The sequence below is a fragment of the Eublepharis macularius genome, chromosome 2 (genome assembly GCF_028583425.1).
Source record: "Eublepharis macularius isolate TG4126 chromosome 2, MPM_Emac_v1.0, whole genome shotgun sequence".
Taxonomy (NCBI): Eukaryota; Metazoa; Chordata; class Lepidosauria; order Squamata; family Eublepharidae; genus Eublepharis; species Eublepharis macularius.
Window position 1 is genome coordinate 6,119,274 of NC_072791.1, and position 20,696 is coordinate 6,139,969.

At 42.4% G+C, this 20,696-nt stretch overlaps 1 protein-coding gene across 6 annotated transcripts in view; it reads left to right on the plus strand.

The window, feature by feature from the left end:
* The window catches only part of FERMT2 (FERM domain containing kindlin 2), a 145,239-nt gene that overhangs the window by 53,232 nt on the left and 71,311 nt on the right, over positions 1 to 20,696 (plus strand). For all 6 annotated transcript variants that reach the window (XM_054970706.1, XM_054970705.1, XM_054970707.1 and 3 more), the window contains exon 3: positions 10,313 to 10,546. In XM_054970706.1, coding sequence (XP_054826681.1) covers positions 10,313 to 10,546 — 234 coding nt within the window. The remainder of the gene's footprint in view (positions 1 to 10,312; positions 10,547 to 20,696) is intronic.

Here is a 20,696-nt window from a genome sequence, read left to right on the forward strand (position 1 = left end):
GTCACTTGAGTGATATTTAACGGGCTGGCTCAGTTTGATTGTAGCTTACTTCCCATTTTTGTTTGCCAGTCTATTTGTTTGCTTGTTTTTAAAAAATAGGGTCTATGTTAACTCCTTTGAAGGATACCAAAGCCAATGAACTGTTGTAATCTAAAATCTGCCACATACATTCAAACCAGAGACAGCGAAGGTCCTGGTAATGCAGAATGCTGCTGCCCATTCCCCCCCCCCCCCATTTTTTAGAGTACTGCAGATTTGGACCAGAGTTCATTGTGATGATTTGACAGATTCTCTGAGAGCAGCCAAGTCTCGTTGCAAGCTGCATGCTTTTCTATATTTGGTTTTGTTTAATTTGATGGTGTAATGCTGTCGAGAATCATGGCTGCTGCTCTTGCTTTCTGGCGAGCGGAGTTTACTTTAGACAGAGAAGAATCCAAGTTTAATCTTTTTTTATGATCCCAATGCAAGCATGGCTTTCTAAACTCAACAAGAATTTTCCTTTTTTTCTCTCTCTAGGTAGGCTTTTTGTTTCAGAAATTTAAAGATTATGAATTTAAAGATTATGACATTTTTCAACAATTATTTGGATGTTTCTTGTTTATTAACCTGATTCTGTGACTTTAAATTCGTTGCCATGAGTGAAGTTTTTGCCTTGACCACAAAAGCAGTTTTCTCTGCTTGGTAGGTAGGGCAAAGAGTCCTCCTAGCTCTTACCCTAAAAGTCCACTTACTCCAAAAGCTTCTTTCTACTACAGTTATTAGACAAAGAGACTAAAGCCAGAACTGGGAATGGATTTGCATTAGAAAAAAACCCTGCACAATTATTAACTGAATTCTGAGATACACAGTGCAATCCTAACAGAACTTTCCTGAGTGTAAGCCCCCATTGAACAGACTTGAGTACAGTACTGAGTAGACCTGCTCAGGATTGCTTCCCGTTAAATACTAGTTAGTTTTTATGGTGTCCCTGTTTGTATTTGCTGCATAAACTTCCTTGGACTAGACTAGAGACTACTGCTTCATCTGAAGAAGTGGGCTGTAGCCCACAGAAGCTTACGTTGGAACAACATCTTGTTAGGAGTCTGTTGGTATTTTAAATGCTGTGTATGTGTGTGTATACATACATAGTGCACACACCAGATAAACGGAAGAAACAATATTTTGCATAATTCTGATTTTGCTGGCCGTGGAAAGGGGCAAGGGACTATACAGGGCACTGAAGTCCTGTCCCCAGCCACGGGAAACCTTCAGCACTTTCTCTGGCTTCTGGGACTCCAGTAGGTGTTGCCCACACATTTTTCAAATGTCTCTTTGTGGCTGTAATGGATAAGAACTTGCTGAGAGCTGAATTTTCTGCCTGAGACTGCATTCTGTCCTTACGTAGAACCATTGAATGCGCAGAACGCTGCCCATAGCTTGCTGCTTTACCGTGTCTTTTCTGGCCTCTTCCCAAAGTTCCTTGTGTGCAGAACTTGGCTGTGCGACATAGGAGCCTGGGTGGGGGTGGGGGGTGGAAGCGTTTCATCAGAAAAGCTGTAACCAGTACTATGGCGTGATCCTATGGCACAGTCCTAACATAAGAAGTCAGATTATTCTCTTGGGGCAGCATCAGGCAAGACTGCATGCAGCTAGGGAAATACCAGGGCCTCGGGGATATTTTAAGTCAGGAAATTGATGTGTGTAGCCCCCCTGCCCCCATCCAGATCGGATTTGAGGAGCCTTGTGCACCCTATGATGGATGTTTTGAAGATGTTGGAGGGGAGCTTACCGTTTTTTAGAATACATCGAGATGGGGGGATACATTGAAGTAGGAGATGCCCACAAATATTGTTTGATTTGTATTTGTAAAAAACATTAATGTGTAATAGATCAACTATTGGGATAATATATATTTCACACACCTATGTTTAAATCTAGTACTGTTGAAATTTTTGTTGTTGTTGGTATATGATAAACTTAACTTGTTGTTGTATGATAAACTTGATAAAATCGAGAATTAAAAATGTTAGAAGTTCAGGAAATAGAATCTTTAGCTTCTTGTCTGTTTGGGCTCTCAGTTTGGTAACAGGACTATACACCTATGATTGTATAAGCTGATTTTGCACAAGAAGAGTTTATACATGCCCATTTCAATCCCTATTATGGTATGGTACTCCAAATTTACCTGCTTTGAAACTGTCTTGCTAGATTGTTTACTTAGCCTTTTCACACCTAACATTCTACCTTTTTTCCAATCTCCTTTTCTTTTATCTGTAGTTGTAAAAACAATTCTGCACATTTTATCTTTATACAATAAGTGAATCTTGAAACCAGAACCTGATGCATAAGAGAACTTTTTTGATGGGTTTAAAAAATGCTTTCCTCTTTGATATCTGTCTTGCAGTGACTGTTTCCTTTTGTACAGCTGATAAATGTCTGATCAAATGCAGGGCATCTGTTCTTGGGATTGATATATGCCTTGCCGAGAACAATATCGATAACATCTGCCATATGAATAGATATGCACAAATTTTGCATGTTGATAATGCGTTCTGAGGAGAAGTGTGAGCTTTTGGTTCATAACGCTGTTTCCTGGCCTGTGGGCTGAATTCGTGTCATGGCAAGCCTTTGATCTGTATGATAGAGACGGAACAGATGACAGAGGGGACCATATACATACATACTGCATAGTTATTCCACACTTCCTTAAGGGGAATGGTTCCCCCCCCTTCATTTGTATCTCTGCAACAACACTGTGAGTTGGGTTAGGCTGAGAAAATGTGACTAGTCCAGGGTCCCCCACTAAGCTTGATCAACCCAGCACTAGAGGTCAGGGATGTGGTTGCCATCTTCCATAAGTCTTTTGCCATTCACAGATTTCCTGAGCAAACTCTAGCTGGCATTAATTGTCTGTTCCTTATGATGGGTTTGGGCATTTATTGGTTGCTTAATTCTCTGCTGGGCACCCTGTCTGACCTGGAGAAGGTAATTTTAGGCTTGGTGCTAGAGACACCTTGATTGATTAATTGTTTTTGGTGATTTACATATTCATTCTGATGACATCTTGACTGGGTTGGCTCGGGATATTATAGAGCCTCTCTGGCCCTATAGGGGTGCCTCAGGTTGTGATGGGCCCTACTCATAACAAATGATACACTTTAGACTTAATTATTTCCAGTGAATCTTTGGAGGAAGGACTGTTTGGGGACTGGAGGTTCAGCCTATACCAGAAAACTCTAAGTGAACTTGACAGAACATGCTGTTGAGGGTATCAGAAGATCTATGAGGTTGTGGTGACAGTGGCAAAGAATCAGTTGTATAAGCTAGTTCTCACCTTAGTTTTTCAAGCTATTTATGTACTTGTAGCTGCTGTAGCGCAGTGGTTAAGTGGTTCAGCTGCGAATCAGCACTCTACTGGTTTGAATCCCATGAGCCTGGATAAGCCACTCCTCTCAGCCCCAGTTCCCCAGCTGTATTGGTGGGGAGAATAACACTAACTTGTTCACTGCTCTGAGTGGGGCACTAATTTGTCTAGAAGAGCGGTATAAGCACGAACCTTTAAATTCCCAGGAACTGATGATTAGTTGTGATACTTTCGCAAAATTCTTTGCTTAGAAAGTCTCTCATACAGATGTGGATACTGGTTGTAATATAGCTGAGACACTAGAAATGCCCAGTGCACAGTCTGGTGCTTCTGTGGATCGTTTTGGCCTGGAATCATGATTGATGCTGACAGGATCCTTGGATCTGTGAAGGCTGCTGCTTGTACTCGGGATCCTTGTCCACCTGACTTCTGAAATCATGTGAGGATCACATCAATGAAGGCCTTGACAAATTTGCTTTCGCTCTAGGAGTCCACCCCAAAATTTGTATTTTAATGGTATTTTCTAATTATTGCTACCCAAAACCTACTATTAAATAAACACTTTGCAGTTTCTAGCAATTCTGTCGAAGCTATGATATGATAAAAGCATTGAGGTGTACATGGGGATAACTCTTGCTGTTATCATTGCTGAAAATACTAAGTGCCACAGTGAAATTCCTAAGGGCCATGGCTATCTGGCACCTGGGATTTGTTGAGCCCTGCCTCAATGAGTTCCTGATACCCATCCTAAATCAGTCACTAATTAAGGGCATCTTTCCTTGGTCTTTAAAACCAAACGTCTTCTGTCTGCTACATTGTTAGAGGAGAATGACGTGGGCCAGTTACCACCTGGTGTCTAATTTGCCTTTCCTGGGGAAGATAGAGTGTTAGCTGAATAACTCTAGGTCTTCCTGTATAACTCACCTACTCTAGACCCCCTTTCAGTCTGTCTTCAAGCTAGACAGAGGAGTGGAGATGGTGCTTGGGCTTTATTCGATGGTCTCCATTTGAATGTAGTCATGTGCCTCTTCGTTGCTCTTGCTGGATTTATCAGAGGCATTTGATACTGTGAACCATGCCATCTTGTTGAGACATTGGAGGTAGTAGTAGGAATTAAGGGTCATGGTTGTTGTGGGTTTTCCGGGCTGTATTGCCGTGGTCTTGGCATTGTAGTTCCTGACGTTTCGCCAGCAGCTGTGGCTGGCATCTTCAGAGATCTCTGAGAGATCTCTGTCTTTTGGTGCTACACCTGGTTGGTGCTACACCTCTGAAGATGCCAGCCACAGCTGCTGGCGAAACATCAGGAACTACATTGCCAAGACCACGGCAATACAGCCCGGAAAACCCACAACAACCATCGTTCTCCGGCCGTGAAAGCCTTCGACAATACAATTAAGGGTCAGTTTAAATAATTCTTTATGAGTAAGTCTCAGCGAGCTGCCGTTGGAGATCAGTTGCCATCAGTGCAAGAGTTGCCGTGTGAGGTTCCACAGGGATCAATCTTACCTCCCCCTCCATTATTCAGATACAGTGTAAAGTTAGGAGAAATTCTTTGCACTTTTGGAGTAGGTGATGTAGGTTGGGAGGGCTGAGGTTTGAAGGACGTTGTGCTTTCCACTCTTGAAGGAGTCCAGCTGACTCCTCGGGATTATACTGGATCCAGCTGGAGAAGCAAGTTAACGCACCTGCAAAAAAAAAATGCATTCTTCCATCTTCAGTTATCCCAGAAGATGGCCTCATACCTTAACTTGGCTGATCTGGCCACATAGATCCATGTTGTGGTCACTCTGATGTTAGATCCAGAGGAGTTAGCCATGTTAGTTTGTAGTTAGAAAATAGTAAAGAGTCTAGTAGCACTTTTAAGACTGACCAACTTTATTGTAGCGTAAGCTTTCGAGAATCGCAGCTCTCTTCGTCAGATGCATCTGCCGAAGAGAGCTGCGGTTCTCAAAAGCTACAATAAAGTTGGTTAGCCTTAAAGGTGCTACTGAACTCTATACTACTCTGATGTTAGACTGTTGTCATTCACTCTTAAAAGACAACTCGGAAACTCCTTTTAGCACTGAACACTGCACAGAACGCGAGTATGATACTCATTGTGCTCCTTTGGTTACTTACCAGTTACTGGGTTCAACTCAAGGTTCTGGTTATCCCCTGCATAGCCATTAATAACCTTGGAGAGACACGCCTGCAGGACCGCCTCTCTTGCTACGTTTTTCTCACTCAGCAAAGGCTTCTGAAGGTGCCACTCTGCACATAGGTAGGGCCAGGGCTTTTTTTCAGCGGGAAAGCGGTGGAACGGAGTTCCGGAACCTCTTGAAAATGGTCACATGGCTGGTGGCCCCGCCCCCTGATCTCCAGGCAGAGGGGAGCTGAGATTGCCCTCCGCACCGCTCAGCGGCGCCGAGGGCAATCTCAACTCCCCCCTGTCTGGAGATCAGGGGGCGGGGCCACCGGCCATGTGACCATTTTCTCCGAGGGCAACCCTCTGAGTTCCACCACCTCTTTTCCCAGAAAAAAAGCCCTGGGTAGGACCCGCAACTGCTGTTCATGCCCATGCTTTCTAGTGGCTCCCACTTTGTGGCACTGCTTGCCCAAGGTGGTCGGGAAGGCTCCCACGCTTCTGTAATTTTGCAAAGTGTGTAGAACAGAAACATTCAGGAGGGCATTGTAAATGTTGTAAATGGAACTGCTCAGGAGGCTGCTGCTTTTATAAGTGATAGGATTGCAGACTGTTGCAATGCTTATCTTATGTATCACCTTGCTTTTATTGCATTATATTCTACCCTTATAACCCACTGTCTGCATTACGTATGTCATATCAGTGCAGGTTTGTGTTCATGGTTTGCGTTGTTTTGCTGTTCTGTGATTCTACTCCTACTACATTGTTGATTGGATTAGTTTTTTATTTTTTGTAGTCTGTTTTGAGTCTCAGATACAGCCTGTTTTATTTATAGCATGCTTTTCTTGCTGTTTGCAGAGCAGAAGCTGGGGACAGAGAGAGAAGGGTGGTTTCCTACTTGTAAGCTTCTCAGAACCATCTAGCCCTTGTTAGAATGCTGGAGTAGTTGTTGCAACGTTAAATCTTGTAGGCGTGAAAGATTGTTTAATCCTATAGTTTAGAGTCCTGCTGTGGTCAGTACGTTGTGCTCTGTGACAAGATTGCTTTGACCTGGGACATGCTGTAATGGAGGAGAAGGTAGTATTGAGGGAATTTTTCTTGACGTTGTTCCCTTTTGTGGAAAACATTCCACTCCTCTCCAGCCTCAGCTTTTCTGCACCTTTGCTGTTCAGACTTGCTGCCTGGGGATGAGAGAACACGCTCTGCCGACTTTAGAGATTTCTGTAGAGATCACAGCAGCATGGAGAAGTCTCAGCTCTTCGAGGCTTTTTAGGTTACTTGTATGGTATCCACTAAGCAATAAGAAGCCGGTGCAGAAATTGTGGCATTGGAGTGACGTGCTGTTGACCTCCCAAATTGGACAGAATGCCAGATGGTTCATTCTGTGCTGGCTTCTGACACTTTTGAGCAGCCTTCTAGAGTGGTTAAGGCTGACAAAAGCACGGATGGTGGTGTAACATCTAAATGTGAAACAGGTGGCAGCTTTCTTGCCAGGCTGGGTAAAAGCTTCTAGTAATCATTGTTGCCAGGATTCCAACCATAGCAGTAGGCCTAGGATCATCCCATAGCCAGTTTGGTGTAGTGGTTAAGAGCAGCAGGACTCTAATCTGGAGAGCCAGGTTTGATTCTCCACTCCTCCACTTGAACCAGCTGGGTGACCTTGGGCTAGTCACAGCTCTCTCAGAGCTCTCTCAGCCCCACCCACCTCACAGGGTGTTTTGTTGTAGGGATAATAATGGCATACTTTGTAAACCTCTCTGAGTGGGCATTAGGTTGTCCTGAAGGGTGGTATATAAATTGAATGTTATTATGTTATTATAGCTGCAAGAAGAACTGTAGGAGATAGAACCTGTTAGCCTATATTTACCAGCTGCCATTACTTCAGTCATGGTTGGATTCTGTTTTGGTTGACTTGTTGAAGACCAGGCTCTAGACGTGTCCTTAGAGTCTTTCAGGTCAAGATCTGAAGTTGTGTGGGAGGAAAAGAAGGGGGACATCACAGCACATTAATGCTCGTGAGCCTCAAAGAAGTGTTTTTAAGATTTTTCTGTCCAATTTCCAGTGCATTTGAACGGCTGGGGTGGGGGAGATACACCTACCTTTTTTTTTCTTTGAGAAGCTTCGTGGTTCCAAGCTGCCTAAAGCAGGTGACCATTACATCTCAAAATCTGGTCAAGATGAAAGAGCAGAGGGGTCTGCACACACATTCTTTTCCAGCCTCCTAGAGTCCCCTTGTGGGAGAAAGCATGGGATGTCATATTTTAAATAAGTAAACATGCAGCAAACTGAGGGTCTCTAATGTATAACAATATTCAAAGCAAAAGGAAATGGTCTTTCACGACTATGTGGAAAAAAAGTGGGACATGAAAGGGAAAATGTGGTCTTTGGATAGTTGCTAGAGGGGAGAATAGATCTTTACTTGTTTGTAATTAGTGAAATAATGATAGTATATGTTAAGAAGAATATAGTAATATTGAAATAAATATTAGAGATACATTTGGAATATGAAAGATAGAGATGAGTATATTATGGTTATATTATTATTATTAGGTTATGTTATATTATATAGTATATATTATAATGTAGAAATACTTAAGATTATATAGTAGGAAATAGTGACTTAGTATGAATGAAGGGAAGGGAAAGCTGTTGGAAGTCAACTGAAAAGGGGGGGATGGGTGGGAATATTATAATGTGATGGTTGTTAAGTGTGTATGGTGATTTATATATATTGACCCATCCAATAAAAATTCTTTAAAAAGAAAAGGAAATGGTCTTTCACGGGTGCACTGTGAATCTGTGGAATCAATCCTGTGCGGAGGGATATTGTGAAGGTTAAGAGACGAGGGTTTGGTCATTGATCAGGTTGTTCTTGGAATGTCGCTTCCTGTCCCGGATGCCCTTCTGGTGTCATCTGTTAGTTGTAACAGTGAATGAGGGGAAAAGACAATTACATCATCTTCCTCTTTTTATTCCTTAGCATGTAGTATTGGTCATTGCTGGAAAAAGGATACCAGGTTAGAAGGGCAATTGGCCTGGTATAGTGTATGCTAGGTGGGGGATTTCTTACCCATTGATAGTAGCTTTCTGTTCCAGTAATTCCCCCCCCCCTTCCCCCTTTTTTTCTGTTAGTCGCACGGAAGAGATGTGCATGGTAAGGCTGAGCAGACTTTCCTTTATAACAAAGGGGATTGTAAATGAGTAGAACTCCTGCTCATTATCCGTGTAGATATCAAGATGGTTCCTACTGTATCCTAAAGTATTTGGGTGCCGTAAAAAGCAGCCTTCAATGTGGTCCTTCTGAGTGACATGTAGATGAACAGATGTTACCCCAAGAATCTTGCAGTCAGTGTTATATCATAATCTTAATCTATGAAGAATTAATGATGGGGCCAATTAAAGAAAGCCCAATGGTGGTAGTGACTGAGTTCTGCCGTATCGCCCATAGAGTGATTTATGATTGATTTCCCCCCCCCCCCCGCTGATATGTTAGAGAAAAAATAAACATCGCAAACAGGAGCTTTGATCCATCAGCTGGGGCCAGGTCTTTTCACATGTTGTAGTAGGGGTCCTATTTCGATAACAGATGTAAGTGAAACATACACATGAACCATAGCGACCGTAAACTGCATATAAATCAAAGTGCGTTACCACTGGGTTGGTTCTGCCGATGTGGCTCCATCTGCATTAATAGTGGTTTTAGAAATTTAGTGTTTTACTGTTGACATATGAAGCAATGCAATAGAGAAATTGTTTAAATAAACAAAATACAGTTGGAGTAATCATAGTTCTTAAAAACATTATTTGAGTTACCTTGCGAGGCAAGACCGTTAACGCCCTTCTTTAGTGATGGTTAGTTATTTAATTAATGTTAAAGGAGGTTTAGACAGATTAATGGAGGATAGGTCTATCAGCGCCTAACAGACGCAATGAGTAAATGGAACCTCCATGTGCAAAGGCAGTAACCCTTTAAATACCAATGTTTAGAGAAAGCAGTAACAGGGGCAGGAGGCCTTTTAGCCCCTGTGTTTTGCTTGCAGTCCTTCCGTGAGCAGATGCTGTTCAAACAGTGGTCAGGATGTATTGTCGAAGGCTTTCACGGCCGGAGAACGATGGTTGTTGTGGGTTTTCCGGGCTGTATTGCCATGGTCTTGGCATTGTAGTTCCTGACGTTTCGCCAGCAGCTGTGGCTGGCATCTTCAGAGGTGTAGCACCAAAAGTGGTCAGGATGCTGGTCTAAATGGACCATTGATCTAATCCGGCAGGCCTGCTCTTATATTGCTAGTCCACAGATTCCAAAATGTGAGTCTAAGAATGTATCAAAAGCCAGAGTTGTCATGGCACACAGACCACATCTTTACAAATTGTGGCAAGTAGGAGACGATCAAAAGGAGGAATTCATTCTGCCCATCCAGAGAGGTGGGTGTAATACATTTAACTCCTTTTGTATCCCGATGTTCAAGTTACGGCCTCTTTATTTTGTGTTAGTATAATGCAAGCAGCATGCCTAGAGCCTGATGTACTCTCTGGTGTCCTGTACACATAATCAAACAGCTGCGATAGCACTATGGCTGGAGAATCCTGTATCGTCATCCGTGAGGATGGCATTATTTATTGCTTAGTCCACAAAAGAGTAAGAGTTCAGTCTCCTAGCATTTGTGGTTTCCATGCACTAAAGTTTCATCTCATTCCAGACCTTTGCAAGATAATGGATATCTACAGATATAATAATTGAGGACGGTGTTTGTAGCCAAGTAAATTACTTCTGTGTGTGTCTGTTTTGTGGTTCCTCAGCCAGTGGCTAGATTTGTTATTTAATCCATGACTTTGTATCTTTGCTGTCTTAGATGTCAAAAAAGATTGGTCTGACCATGCTCTGTGGTGGGAAAAGAAGAGAACCTGGCTCCTTAAAACTCACTGGACCTTGGATAAGTATGGGATACAGGCGGACGCCAGGTTGCAGTTCACCCCCCAGCACAAACTGCTCCGGCTCCAGCTTCCGAACATGAAGTATGTGAAGGTGAAAGTGAACTTCTCTGACAGAGTCTTCAAAGCAGTGTCGGACATCTGCAAAACCTTCAGTGAGTATCCGCTGCTCGTGTTGATTGGTAGTTGCCTCTTAATGTGACATGCGGCCAGGTTTTGGTACCTGTTTTGTACTGTGCCATGGATTTGAAGCATCAACCTTATAGCAAGCATGGACGCTTTAATCAGTTTTCCTCTGTCTTGACTGATCGGTTTGCGGTGTCATGCGATACCTCTGAAACAGGAAGAGTGAATGACTATCAGCTTGATGGGAACATGTACACTAAATATTAGTGAAATGAAGGCTTTGGAGTAGCGCTGCTGTCATCTCTGATGGCCCACAGTAATTCTCGAGCCTTTGTTTCTAGGCTTGAAGTTTATGGTAGTCTTTGCCTGCCTTAATGTGAATTGTCGATTGCTGTACGAGACACGGATCTGAGAGGAGGGCTAGGATTGACGTAACGGCTGCTGCTGTTATAAATGGTACAGTTGATTCCCTAAAGCAGGGGTGGGCAATTGTTTTGGCTCGGGGGCCACTTTGTGGGAGTGGAGGCTAGCGGAGGGCCGCACCTTTTAAAATAATTGCATTCATTAGTTAACTTTGCATTTCAGAAAAGGTATAAATTGTATCATAAAAATCAATAAATATAAATTAAATAAAATAGTGGTAGTTTTATTCAATTTATTGTGCTAATTTCATATCATCTATAGCTCGGTTCAAGGCGGATTTTTCTGACTGTCTTGGCGGGCCACAAAAAACTCTGTAGCGGGCCGCATGTGGCCCACGGGCCGCAATTTGCCCACCCCTGCCCTAAAGCATGGGGGAAAGCAGAGATTTCCCTATGAAGTTTCTGGGCAAAAGCGACGCTCTCCAGGTCAACAGTTGCAAGGTCCTAAAAAGATTATTACCTTCCTTTGCACATTCAGTCTAGAGTCTTTTTCACCCAGACCAGAAAATCCACCAGTCAGAGGGCTGGGATGTTGAGTTACAATGATTTAAAATCAAAAAGAGTCCAGTAGCACCTTTAAGACTAACCAATTTTATTGTAGCATAAGCTTTCGAGAATCACAGTTCTCTTCGTCAGATAACGGCTAACTCCTCTGGATCCAATGATTTAAAATTATGCTTGTTGGAAACTGTATTTTTGAGAACTGTTGCTTAATGTCGGCTAAGTAGTCTTGTTTGGTAAAGAAATTCTTTCTTTTAGTTGCTGTCAGCATCCCACCAAATTTGGTGAAAGACACTTCAGTTTTTAAATTCTAGAATAGGTATGGAATATGCATTTTTAAAAAACATTTGCAATGATAGGATACCAATGGAAGACTAGAGTGTCAAGAAAAGGTTATGGGTGTTGGTGTTGTTTACTGTTGTCAGGCTGAAGGTTTATTTTACAAATGGCAGTATATCAAGTTTAAATCTGCTTATCCAGCAATAAGACAACCGTCAAGCTAATGAAGTTAACAACCGTATGTTCGGAAGCCAGGCTACACACAACACTGGATCTCCGTGACTGGAATTCCAGAAGTGTAATTTGCAGCTTGAGGGAAGGCGGCAACACAAATCAAGGTTGTGGCATTGAGAAAGGGTATCTTAAAAAAAAACAAAAACTCTTTCCTCCCCCCCACTGTTTCCCTAATCAAAAATCTCCCTTTACTATCCTTCCCCACTGACCCGTGGCTTAAAGTAGCTGCAGGAGACTTTCCATTAGGGAACTACGTTGCCACAGGCCAGGTTCATATGAGTGGGGGAGTGCTGTCAAGTCACTTCCAACATATGGTGACCCTATGCAGTTAATCACCTCCCAAAGGTCCTATCATTGGCAGCCGTGCTCAGATCTTACAAACTGGAGGCCCTGGCTTCCTTTTTTTGAGTCAATCTCAAGGTGGATCTTTCTCGTTTCCTACAGCTGTCAGATTTTCCTAGCATTATAGTCTTTTTAGTGGTCTTCTCATGATGTGACCAAAGTATGATAGCCTCAGTTTAGTCATTTAACTTCTAGAGAGAATTCAGGATTGTTTTAATCTAGAATTCACTTACTCTCTTGGCAGTGAAACTCTCCTCCAGCACCACGTTTCAAATTGATCTTCTTTCCTATCAGTTGCCCAACTTTCACATCCATACATAGTATGTAATGGGGAATATCTTCGTATGAATTCTCTTGATCTTGGTCTCCAGAAAAATCTTAACACTTAAGGATCTTTTGTAGTTCCTTCATGGTGGACCTTATGTATGTATGTCATTTATAGTCCACCTTTCTCCCTGAGGCTCAAAGCGGATTACACAGTATGGGATTAGTACAGTCAATATCAAGGACATTTCCATAAACAATGCCGTAGGGTAAATAAATACAAGTTTACAGACATATAGCATTAGCAAGAAATGCTGAGACTGAGCACAAGCAATTCTAGGACTGACATTAGACCACGTATAACTACTCAGTATGATCATACTTGAAGCACAGGTATCACACAGGAGCACATACAACAGATAGTATGTAAGGCAAGATGGCGGTGAAGTATATGGTCCCTAACTCCTTAGCGAAGCATCTGAAACCCGGAGGCTCGGATGAGATCTGAGATGTGGAGTTCTAGTTGTGAAACTGAATCATCCTGTTTAGTTTGGCCCCAAGGTTCTTGTGAATGATCATGAACGTAGGCAGTTGCTTCCCATCCAAAAGGAAGCTCAGAGAGGAACAAATGGTTCTCCCATTTGCAGTACTGCTTCAGTGCTTAGTAAGAACACCACCTATTTTATAGTGTTTCCCACCTGGATCATCACACTCCTTCAGCTGTAGATCTTTTCCGTATCGCAAGACTAGATCCAAGTTTTGCTTTTCCATTAAAGTTGTCAGTTACTCATCTTGACTGTACTGACTCACACTGTATAATCTGCCTTGAATCTCAGCGAGAAATGCGAACTACAAACATAAATAAAAAATAAAATTAAAAAATCTTGATGAGGAAATTGCATTGATTAAGTAATTTTTTTTGTTCATTGTCAAAATTCTGCTGCTAATCTACTTGGACTAAAAGTTTGCCATTTTCTACTTATCTGTGGAACACTGCAATGAATAGATCAAGATGGGTAGCTGTGTTCGTCTGTCTGTAGCAGTAGAAAAGAGCAAGAGTCCAGTAGCACTTATAAGACTGACAAAATTGGTATCTGAAGAAGTGACCTGTGACTCACAAAAGCTCATACCCTACCACATATTTTGTTAGTCTTATAGGAGCTACTAGACTCCTTGCTCTTTTCTGCTGCAGTGAATTGCAGTGGCTGACTGCTGAGGTACTCTGTCATAGTGTAAAGGGTGAACTCGTGTGGGGTGGAAGTCTGTCTCCCCACATTTACTCTATGGAGAGAAAAAATTTAGCAGCCCCTCTTTTCTGGGTAAAACTGCCTTTTCTGTTTTTCCTTTTAGAAGTAACCTACAGTTGTAGATACAATTTTATAATGATGGAAACAATTTCTGATGTGCCTTGTCTTTCTAGAGGCTATTGCTCTTTTTAGCAAAGCATCCTGCTTTTATCTTCAGTTGACATTTTCTGATAATTGCTAGTGTCAGTTTTGAACTGAAGTCTTTTGCTCTAGGCCAGTTTGAAAAGGAAACCAACATTGAATTGTGCAACTGGAACCTGCTACTGAAGCTTTGTCATAATAAATTTATTTTTGCTTTTAAAATAAAAAATGGATTACTTTTGGCTGACCTATATCTGTCAAGAGGCAGGAAGTGAGCCATTATAAGTAAACTATTAAGGCATGGCAGTGATCTTGTCAAATAGATTCCTGATTTAAAAACTCTGCTCCCTCCCCTAATAATATGGACGATATTGAAAAATACTATTTCAGTTTACTTTAGATATCATCTCTCTGCATCCTGAAGGCAGGAGAAGGGGAAGTAACAGAAGCCTGAGAAGAGAGAATAAAACTGCATTGCATTAAAATGTCTGTTTTGACTTTATTCTGAAGCCAGAACATATGGATAGTCCACCCAAAATGTGCCCAGTTCTAGGCTCTAGTGTGTCCTCAGTAGGAGGAAGTTCGTAATAGTGAATAGAGTAACCGCTAAGGGAGCAAGGGTGCAATCTAATATACTGGCGGTGTCACGTTGACACTGAATTTATTTCTGCCATTGTAATGGGACATATGCAGAGCAGGTGGTCTCTAAGGGATGTTAGGTTCAGGATTTGAAAGCTTAAACCCAGCACCTAGAACTGCATCTAGAAAAGAAGCAGCTAGTTCAGATATCAGAATATTGCTGTTACTTTCAGGTAACTTGCCCTCACTGCAGACTGGAGCAGAATGAAAAAAGAATTGTAAAGTATCATCCATTTGTTGTGGCATGAAACACTACTGTCTCCAAAGGACATTGCCTAACACTTTGATAACTCTGAACAAGCCACTGTAAGGAAAGTCAGAATTCATGCGTATTAAGTTCCATGATAAATTAGTTGATTTTACCGTTCCTCACATAAGCGCGCACTATGTCTGGTATTCCAAAGTTTACTGTCTCTGAATTAAGACGTTTCCTTTAGTCTCTCTGGCTATTTTTATTTATTTACGTTATTTATAGACTGCTTTTCTCACTGCAATGGAAGGTGGGTTACATGGTGTAAAAATACAGTCAACAGGATGGGTCATCCAATAAGTAATGCAATAGAATTAAAGGTAAAGGACCGAGTCATTACTGACCCATTTGAAAGCGTTGAAACAAAGCATAAGTATTAACATGACGAGTTAAATGATGCAGACATTACATAGCATGATAATACACAGAGCAACAGATTGTCCATACCATACAAAATAAGGTAGTCCAGTCCCTTTGCCTTGATTAAAGCAGCTTTCTGCCCCATTCCATTAGTAGTTAGCAGCCATAGATGGACCTGTCTAATCCTCTTGAAAACCATCTGAGAACATGCCTCTCAATTTTATTGGTTGTGCCCGTGTTACATAAAGTTCTCCCTATCCACTTTTTCATGCAGTGATAATTTCATAAACCTCTAGTATGTCAAAGTATGATAATCTCTTAATAATCTTGGTTGCCCTCTTCTGCACTTCTTCCAGTTTTGCAGCGTCTCTTTTGCAGTGTCTCTTTTGAGATATAGTGAAGAGAACTGCTTACCGTATTCCAAAGGAGGCCTCACCATAGATATATACAGGAACATTACAATATTCACCATTTTATTTTCCTTTCCTAATAATCTCCTGCATGGAGTTTGCCTTTTTCAGTGCTGCTGCACACCGAGTGGACATTTTCATTGATTTATCCACTGTGACCCCAAGATCTCTTCCTTTCAGCCTCTACCAGTTCCATCGGCATATACTGAAAGAGGGGTGTTTTTTTTTTGTTCTCTTGGGCATCACCTTGTACTTACCTATGCCAAACTTAAATTCGGTGCGCTGTTGCCGCTCACACAGTTCAAAATTTGCCTGTAGCTCTTCACAATCTGCATTGTTTTCACTATCCTGAATAATTTGATCATCTACAAACTTGGCCACTACACTGCTCAACCCAAATGCGGATAATCTAAGAACAAATTAAATAGCGCTGATCCCAGTAATGATCCTTGTGGGATCCATTAACTTCCTTCCGTTGGGAGAACTGTCCATATATTCTGACTCCCTGTTTCCTGTAACTTATCCAATTTTTAATCCTTGCGAGAACCCTTCTGCTTGTTTTATGCAGACAAAATTAGAAAAGTTTAAAGATAGAGTTGAACTAATTAACATTTGTAAAGGCGTGGGATATACTTAAGTATTGGCATATATGTGAGTTAGAAATGACAGGTCTTCGTTACAACTATGGCCGTTTCCAGATGGCTTACCTGCCTCCGGAACGTTGCGCCATCTTGCGGGGAAAACGTGAAATATCGCGTTTTCTCGCACGAGTTTTGTGCGACGTCGTGCAAAACTCGTGCGAGAAAACGTGATATTTCGCGTTTTCCCCGCAAGATGGCGCAACGTTCCGGAGGCAGGTAAGCCATCTGGAAACGGCCCTGGCTGAGAGACAACGTTCTTGATCAATGTTAATTCCCGTTCCCGTTGAATGCTTCCTTTGAAGCGTTTATGAAGCAGAATAGTGACTTCCAGATCTGCAGCCGAACGCCCTGAAAGCTTAAAATTCTTACCCACTATTTCCTGACTGTGGTGTTAAGGTCAGGTTTAGGGGTATGCGCCAGAAAAAAATTGGGTAAGGAAAAAGCGGCAAGCCACTTCAGATTTGGGTATTTAAATCACTTCGATATGCTCTGTAAAGATTTGGAGCATACCAAAGTGAGGGGGGGGGGATCCCGAATCTTTGCGAAACCCGAATCACACACCCCTAATCAGGTTTGTGCTCGTTCATTCTTTTGTATATCACCTGCTTGTCTAATGCAAGGATTATTCTGCTAGCTAGTGTGATCATAGAGGAAAAACTTGAGGCTATGGGACATGAATGATATACCATTATTTTTATCCCCAGATTATGATCTTAAAATGTTTATTTTATGATATTGTAGGTATAATTAATTATCCCTGCATTCTGATATGTGATCCAGATATTCTGTATAGGGTGTGCTGTGAGTGAGAACAGCTTTCTTTAAGGCTGTTTAGGGAATAAATGGTGAGATCTGAACCGGCGGCCTCTTGGCTGCTACACTGCAGTAGCTGTTTTATAAGCAAGAATCAAATTTTCTGAGTGAAGGATCACGGGTCCAGTTTGAGGGGACTTCAGGTCTCCTTCAGATGTTATCTTCCTCCTTCTAAGCATATTGAAGGTGTCTCTTCCTCTCCCTGCCCCCCGGCCCTCTTTAGATTTGTCTTGGCACAGCTTGCTCTTTCATAGGAAAAAAAAAGAATGGGAAATTCTAGGGTAGTAGGTTCCTATCAAGTCTGGTTCCACATTGCAAGAAGTCTCCACTATGCAAAGTCATGCTGCAGAGTCATCATGTTCGCATTGAGGTTTCCACATGGGGAGTTTTCTGTGTACTTTTCCTTCCACCCGAGCTCTGCAGTGACTCCACTCTGGCTGTCAGGGGTGTTGTTGTTGTGGCTGCTGTGGCAGCTCCCACTTGCTTTTCTTTCCGTGGCACTATTGACATACCTGTCATCCTGCACTTTAGTTTACTTTACCTGGTACATGAAGAAATCTCTGTGGCGGGGTTTGAAACGGTTGTTTGAGCAGTGACTTCCCACTACATGATTTGTCTTGCAGTTTCCCCTCCTTTTGCCTTTTCAGGCCATCTGGACAAAGTCTGCCTGCACCTTTCTCTTGATATCTCTGCAACAAAAAGGACTGAAGAGTTAATCTTTAAAAAATAAAAACTGGGAATTCAGAGGAATTGTAATTTGAAATAGAAACTGATAATAGATTGCTATTGCTCTGTACAGCCATAACATTATAACAGTTTCTTCACACCTACTACCCCTCTGCATACCCCATCCTATTCAATCACGCCTGCCTTTGTCATTCACCAGTAGAGATGGGCACGAACCAAAATACGAACTAAAGTTTGGGACGAACCAAGCCGGTTCGTGGTTTACAAACCGGCGGTTCATCAGAGCCCATTTCTGACGAACCGCCATGAACTTTAGGGCAGTTTGTTTGGTTCATTTTTCAGTTTGTCACTGCAGACAGCTTGGTGCAGATCAATCAGTTTCCTAGGCAACGGGGGATGGGCTTTCTGCAGACCTGCTGACCCGGAAGTGACCTTCTGCTGACCCAGAAGTGGTGATTTGCTGGCCTGGAAATGCCGTTTTCACGAACCAAACAAACCGGTTCACGAACTGGAGCAGGTTCGTGAAAGTTCATGGTTTGTGGTTCATGAAATGTGACGAACCACGAACCGCATGATTCGTTTTTTTTCTGGTTCGTGCCCATCTCTATTCACGGGCTATTATCATCCGGCTTCTGTAATCACTCCGCTCTCCAAGATAGAAGGACAGATGGACTCATATTCTAGCTATATCTGAAGAAGTGAGCTGTGGCTCACAAAAGCTCATAGCCTTTCACTAATTTTGTTAGTCATATAGGTGCTACTGGACTCCTGCTCTTTTCTGTTGTAACAATTGCCAATTAAAAAGCCGCGTGGTTGCGTGGCAAGCAAGTGTGGGGAAATGGAGTTAGCATGGGGTTGGACCTTTGCAAGGTGCCACCATTCCTTTCTGATGACAAAATAACTTGCTTGGATACGTTCTTTCCAAAAAGATTAGAGTAAAGCAGATTAGGGAAATTAGCATAGTTAGGACAAGGAAAACCTGGAAAGAGGGTTCAAGTCCAGTAGCACCTTAAAGACCAACAGGATTTTCAGGGTATTAGATTTTAAGGAGTCAAAGCTCTCTTTATCAGGCACTGGAAAGAGGGTTGTTGCAGTGTGACGTGTAGGATGCTTTTTAAAAAAAGCACTCTAGTTTAGAAGCCGAGAGAGAGAGAGAAACTTCCATGTGGAAGCAGCCTAAAATAATGTCCCATAATCTCTTTACCCCGTTCCCACCCCCTCATAGGATGGGGCCTCCCTTATGTAGGAGCAGGGCTAAAACAAAACCTTTAAAGCTCTATGTGTTCCTCTTATGAGATGGGAGTGGTAGTCTTTTTATTTTTAAAAAAGTGTTTATTTTCATCATTCGTCATCATGTCATATGCACAATATTCCAAAACAAAACAAACTTGATGGTTGTTATTTTTGAAGGGAGAGAAATTTTCTATTGTTAGCAACCATATTACAAGATGAATCACACCTCTGGCCAGAAACCAAGGGGCTGGTGTGTGTGGGGGGGGCGTCTCATCGCCCTCTCTGGGTTCTCTTGTTTCCCCTCCTCCGCTTCCCGATTCCTCTATCCCCACTCCTTGCACTGAGTTCTTAATCTGAGTGTTTGCTAGGTGAGTGGAATTGGGATATTGTTCTCAAATGCTACGCTATAAGAATTGCTACTGCAATTTAGGGACATTTCTGAGCAACGTAACAAATATTTACCAGTCAAATACCTTTTGCTTTATTGAATAGCCTGTGAGTAGATGTATCTAAGATGGTGTGTTTAACAAACAATTTTTGGAGGTTTAGGGTAATCGTGCAATTGATTACAGCTTTATCTTTTCCATACCTTCCATAGTCTCCTATCAGTGGACTTAGTATTAGGTTTGCCAGCGTCCAAGTGGGGCCTTGAGATCTCCCAGAATTACAACTGATCTTCGAACTAAAGGGATTGGTTCTGCTGAAGAAAATGGCTTCTTTAGAGGGTGGACTCTATAGCATTATACCATGCTAAGTTCCTGCCCTATCTCAGGCTCCACCCCTGAATCTCCGGGAATTTCCCAACCTGGAGTTGGCAACCCAACTTAGTATTCTAAAATTCTTGAGAGGAGGCGAAATAGTCTATTCAGAATAGCATGGAGACTCTCTATTGCTACCAACACTCTTGTCAACCCTTTTCCTATTTTTACTGGAAGTCAGCTTCCTAGCACCCTGCTTGTGAAAGGCCTGAGCCAGGGATTCCTCTAGTGCCTTTGGGAGGGGTGGGTGGGTGCGGGGTTAGGATGCTTATTTGTTACTGTGAGAGTTGCAGCACAACATCAGAGCAATTGAATATTTGTGCCCCAAAACATCTTCTGGAAGTTTAGACAGCCAGTTTGGTGTAGCTGTTAAGAGAACTGGATTTGACTCCCCACTCCTGCACTTGAAGACAGCTGGGTGACCTTGGGTCAGTCACAGCTCTCTCAGAGCTCTCTCAGCCCCACCCACCTCACAGGGTGATGGTTGCAGGGATAATAACATATTTTGTAAACTGCTCTGAGTGGGTGTTAAGTTGTCCTGAAGGGCGGCATATAAATCGAATGTTATTAAGAATGTTATTAAGGTGGTTGGTTTGGGGACAAAGCGGAAACTTTTCGAGCCTTTCCTCCCTTTGGACTATCAAAAGTGGAGATCTCTATTTGAATTAAATATGACTCTCGTGAAATGGAGTAAGTGAAACCCTGCCATGCCGATGACCACTGCCAATGCCATGCATCTTGAGGGCAGCAAATAAATAGAGAGGAAGGGAAAACCTCTGTCCTAAAGACATTCATGTCTGGAGGGCATTCTCCCCTGCTGCCCAGCGAAGTGACTTCTTGTTGACGAGCTGTTCTTAGCTAGCCTGGGGCATCCCATTTAGCTTGTACATCATGGTGATTCAATAATGTCAGGGTAAGTGTTTGTTTGGCACACAATTTGGGATAATGAGGAAGCAGC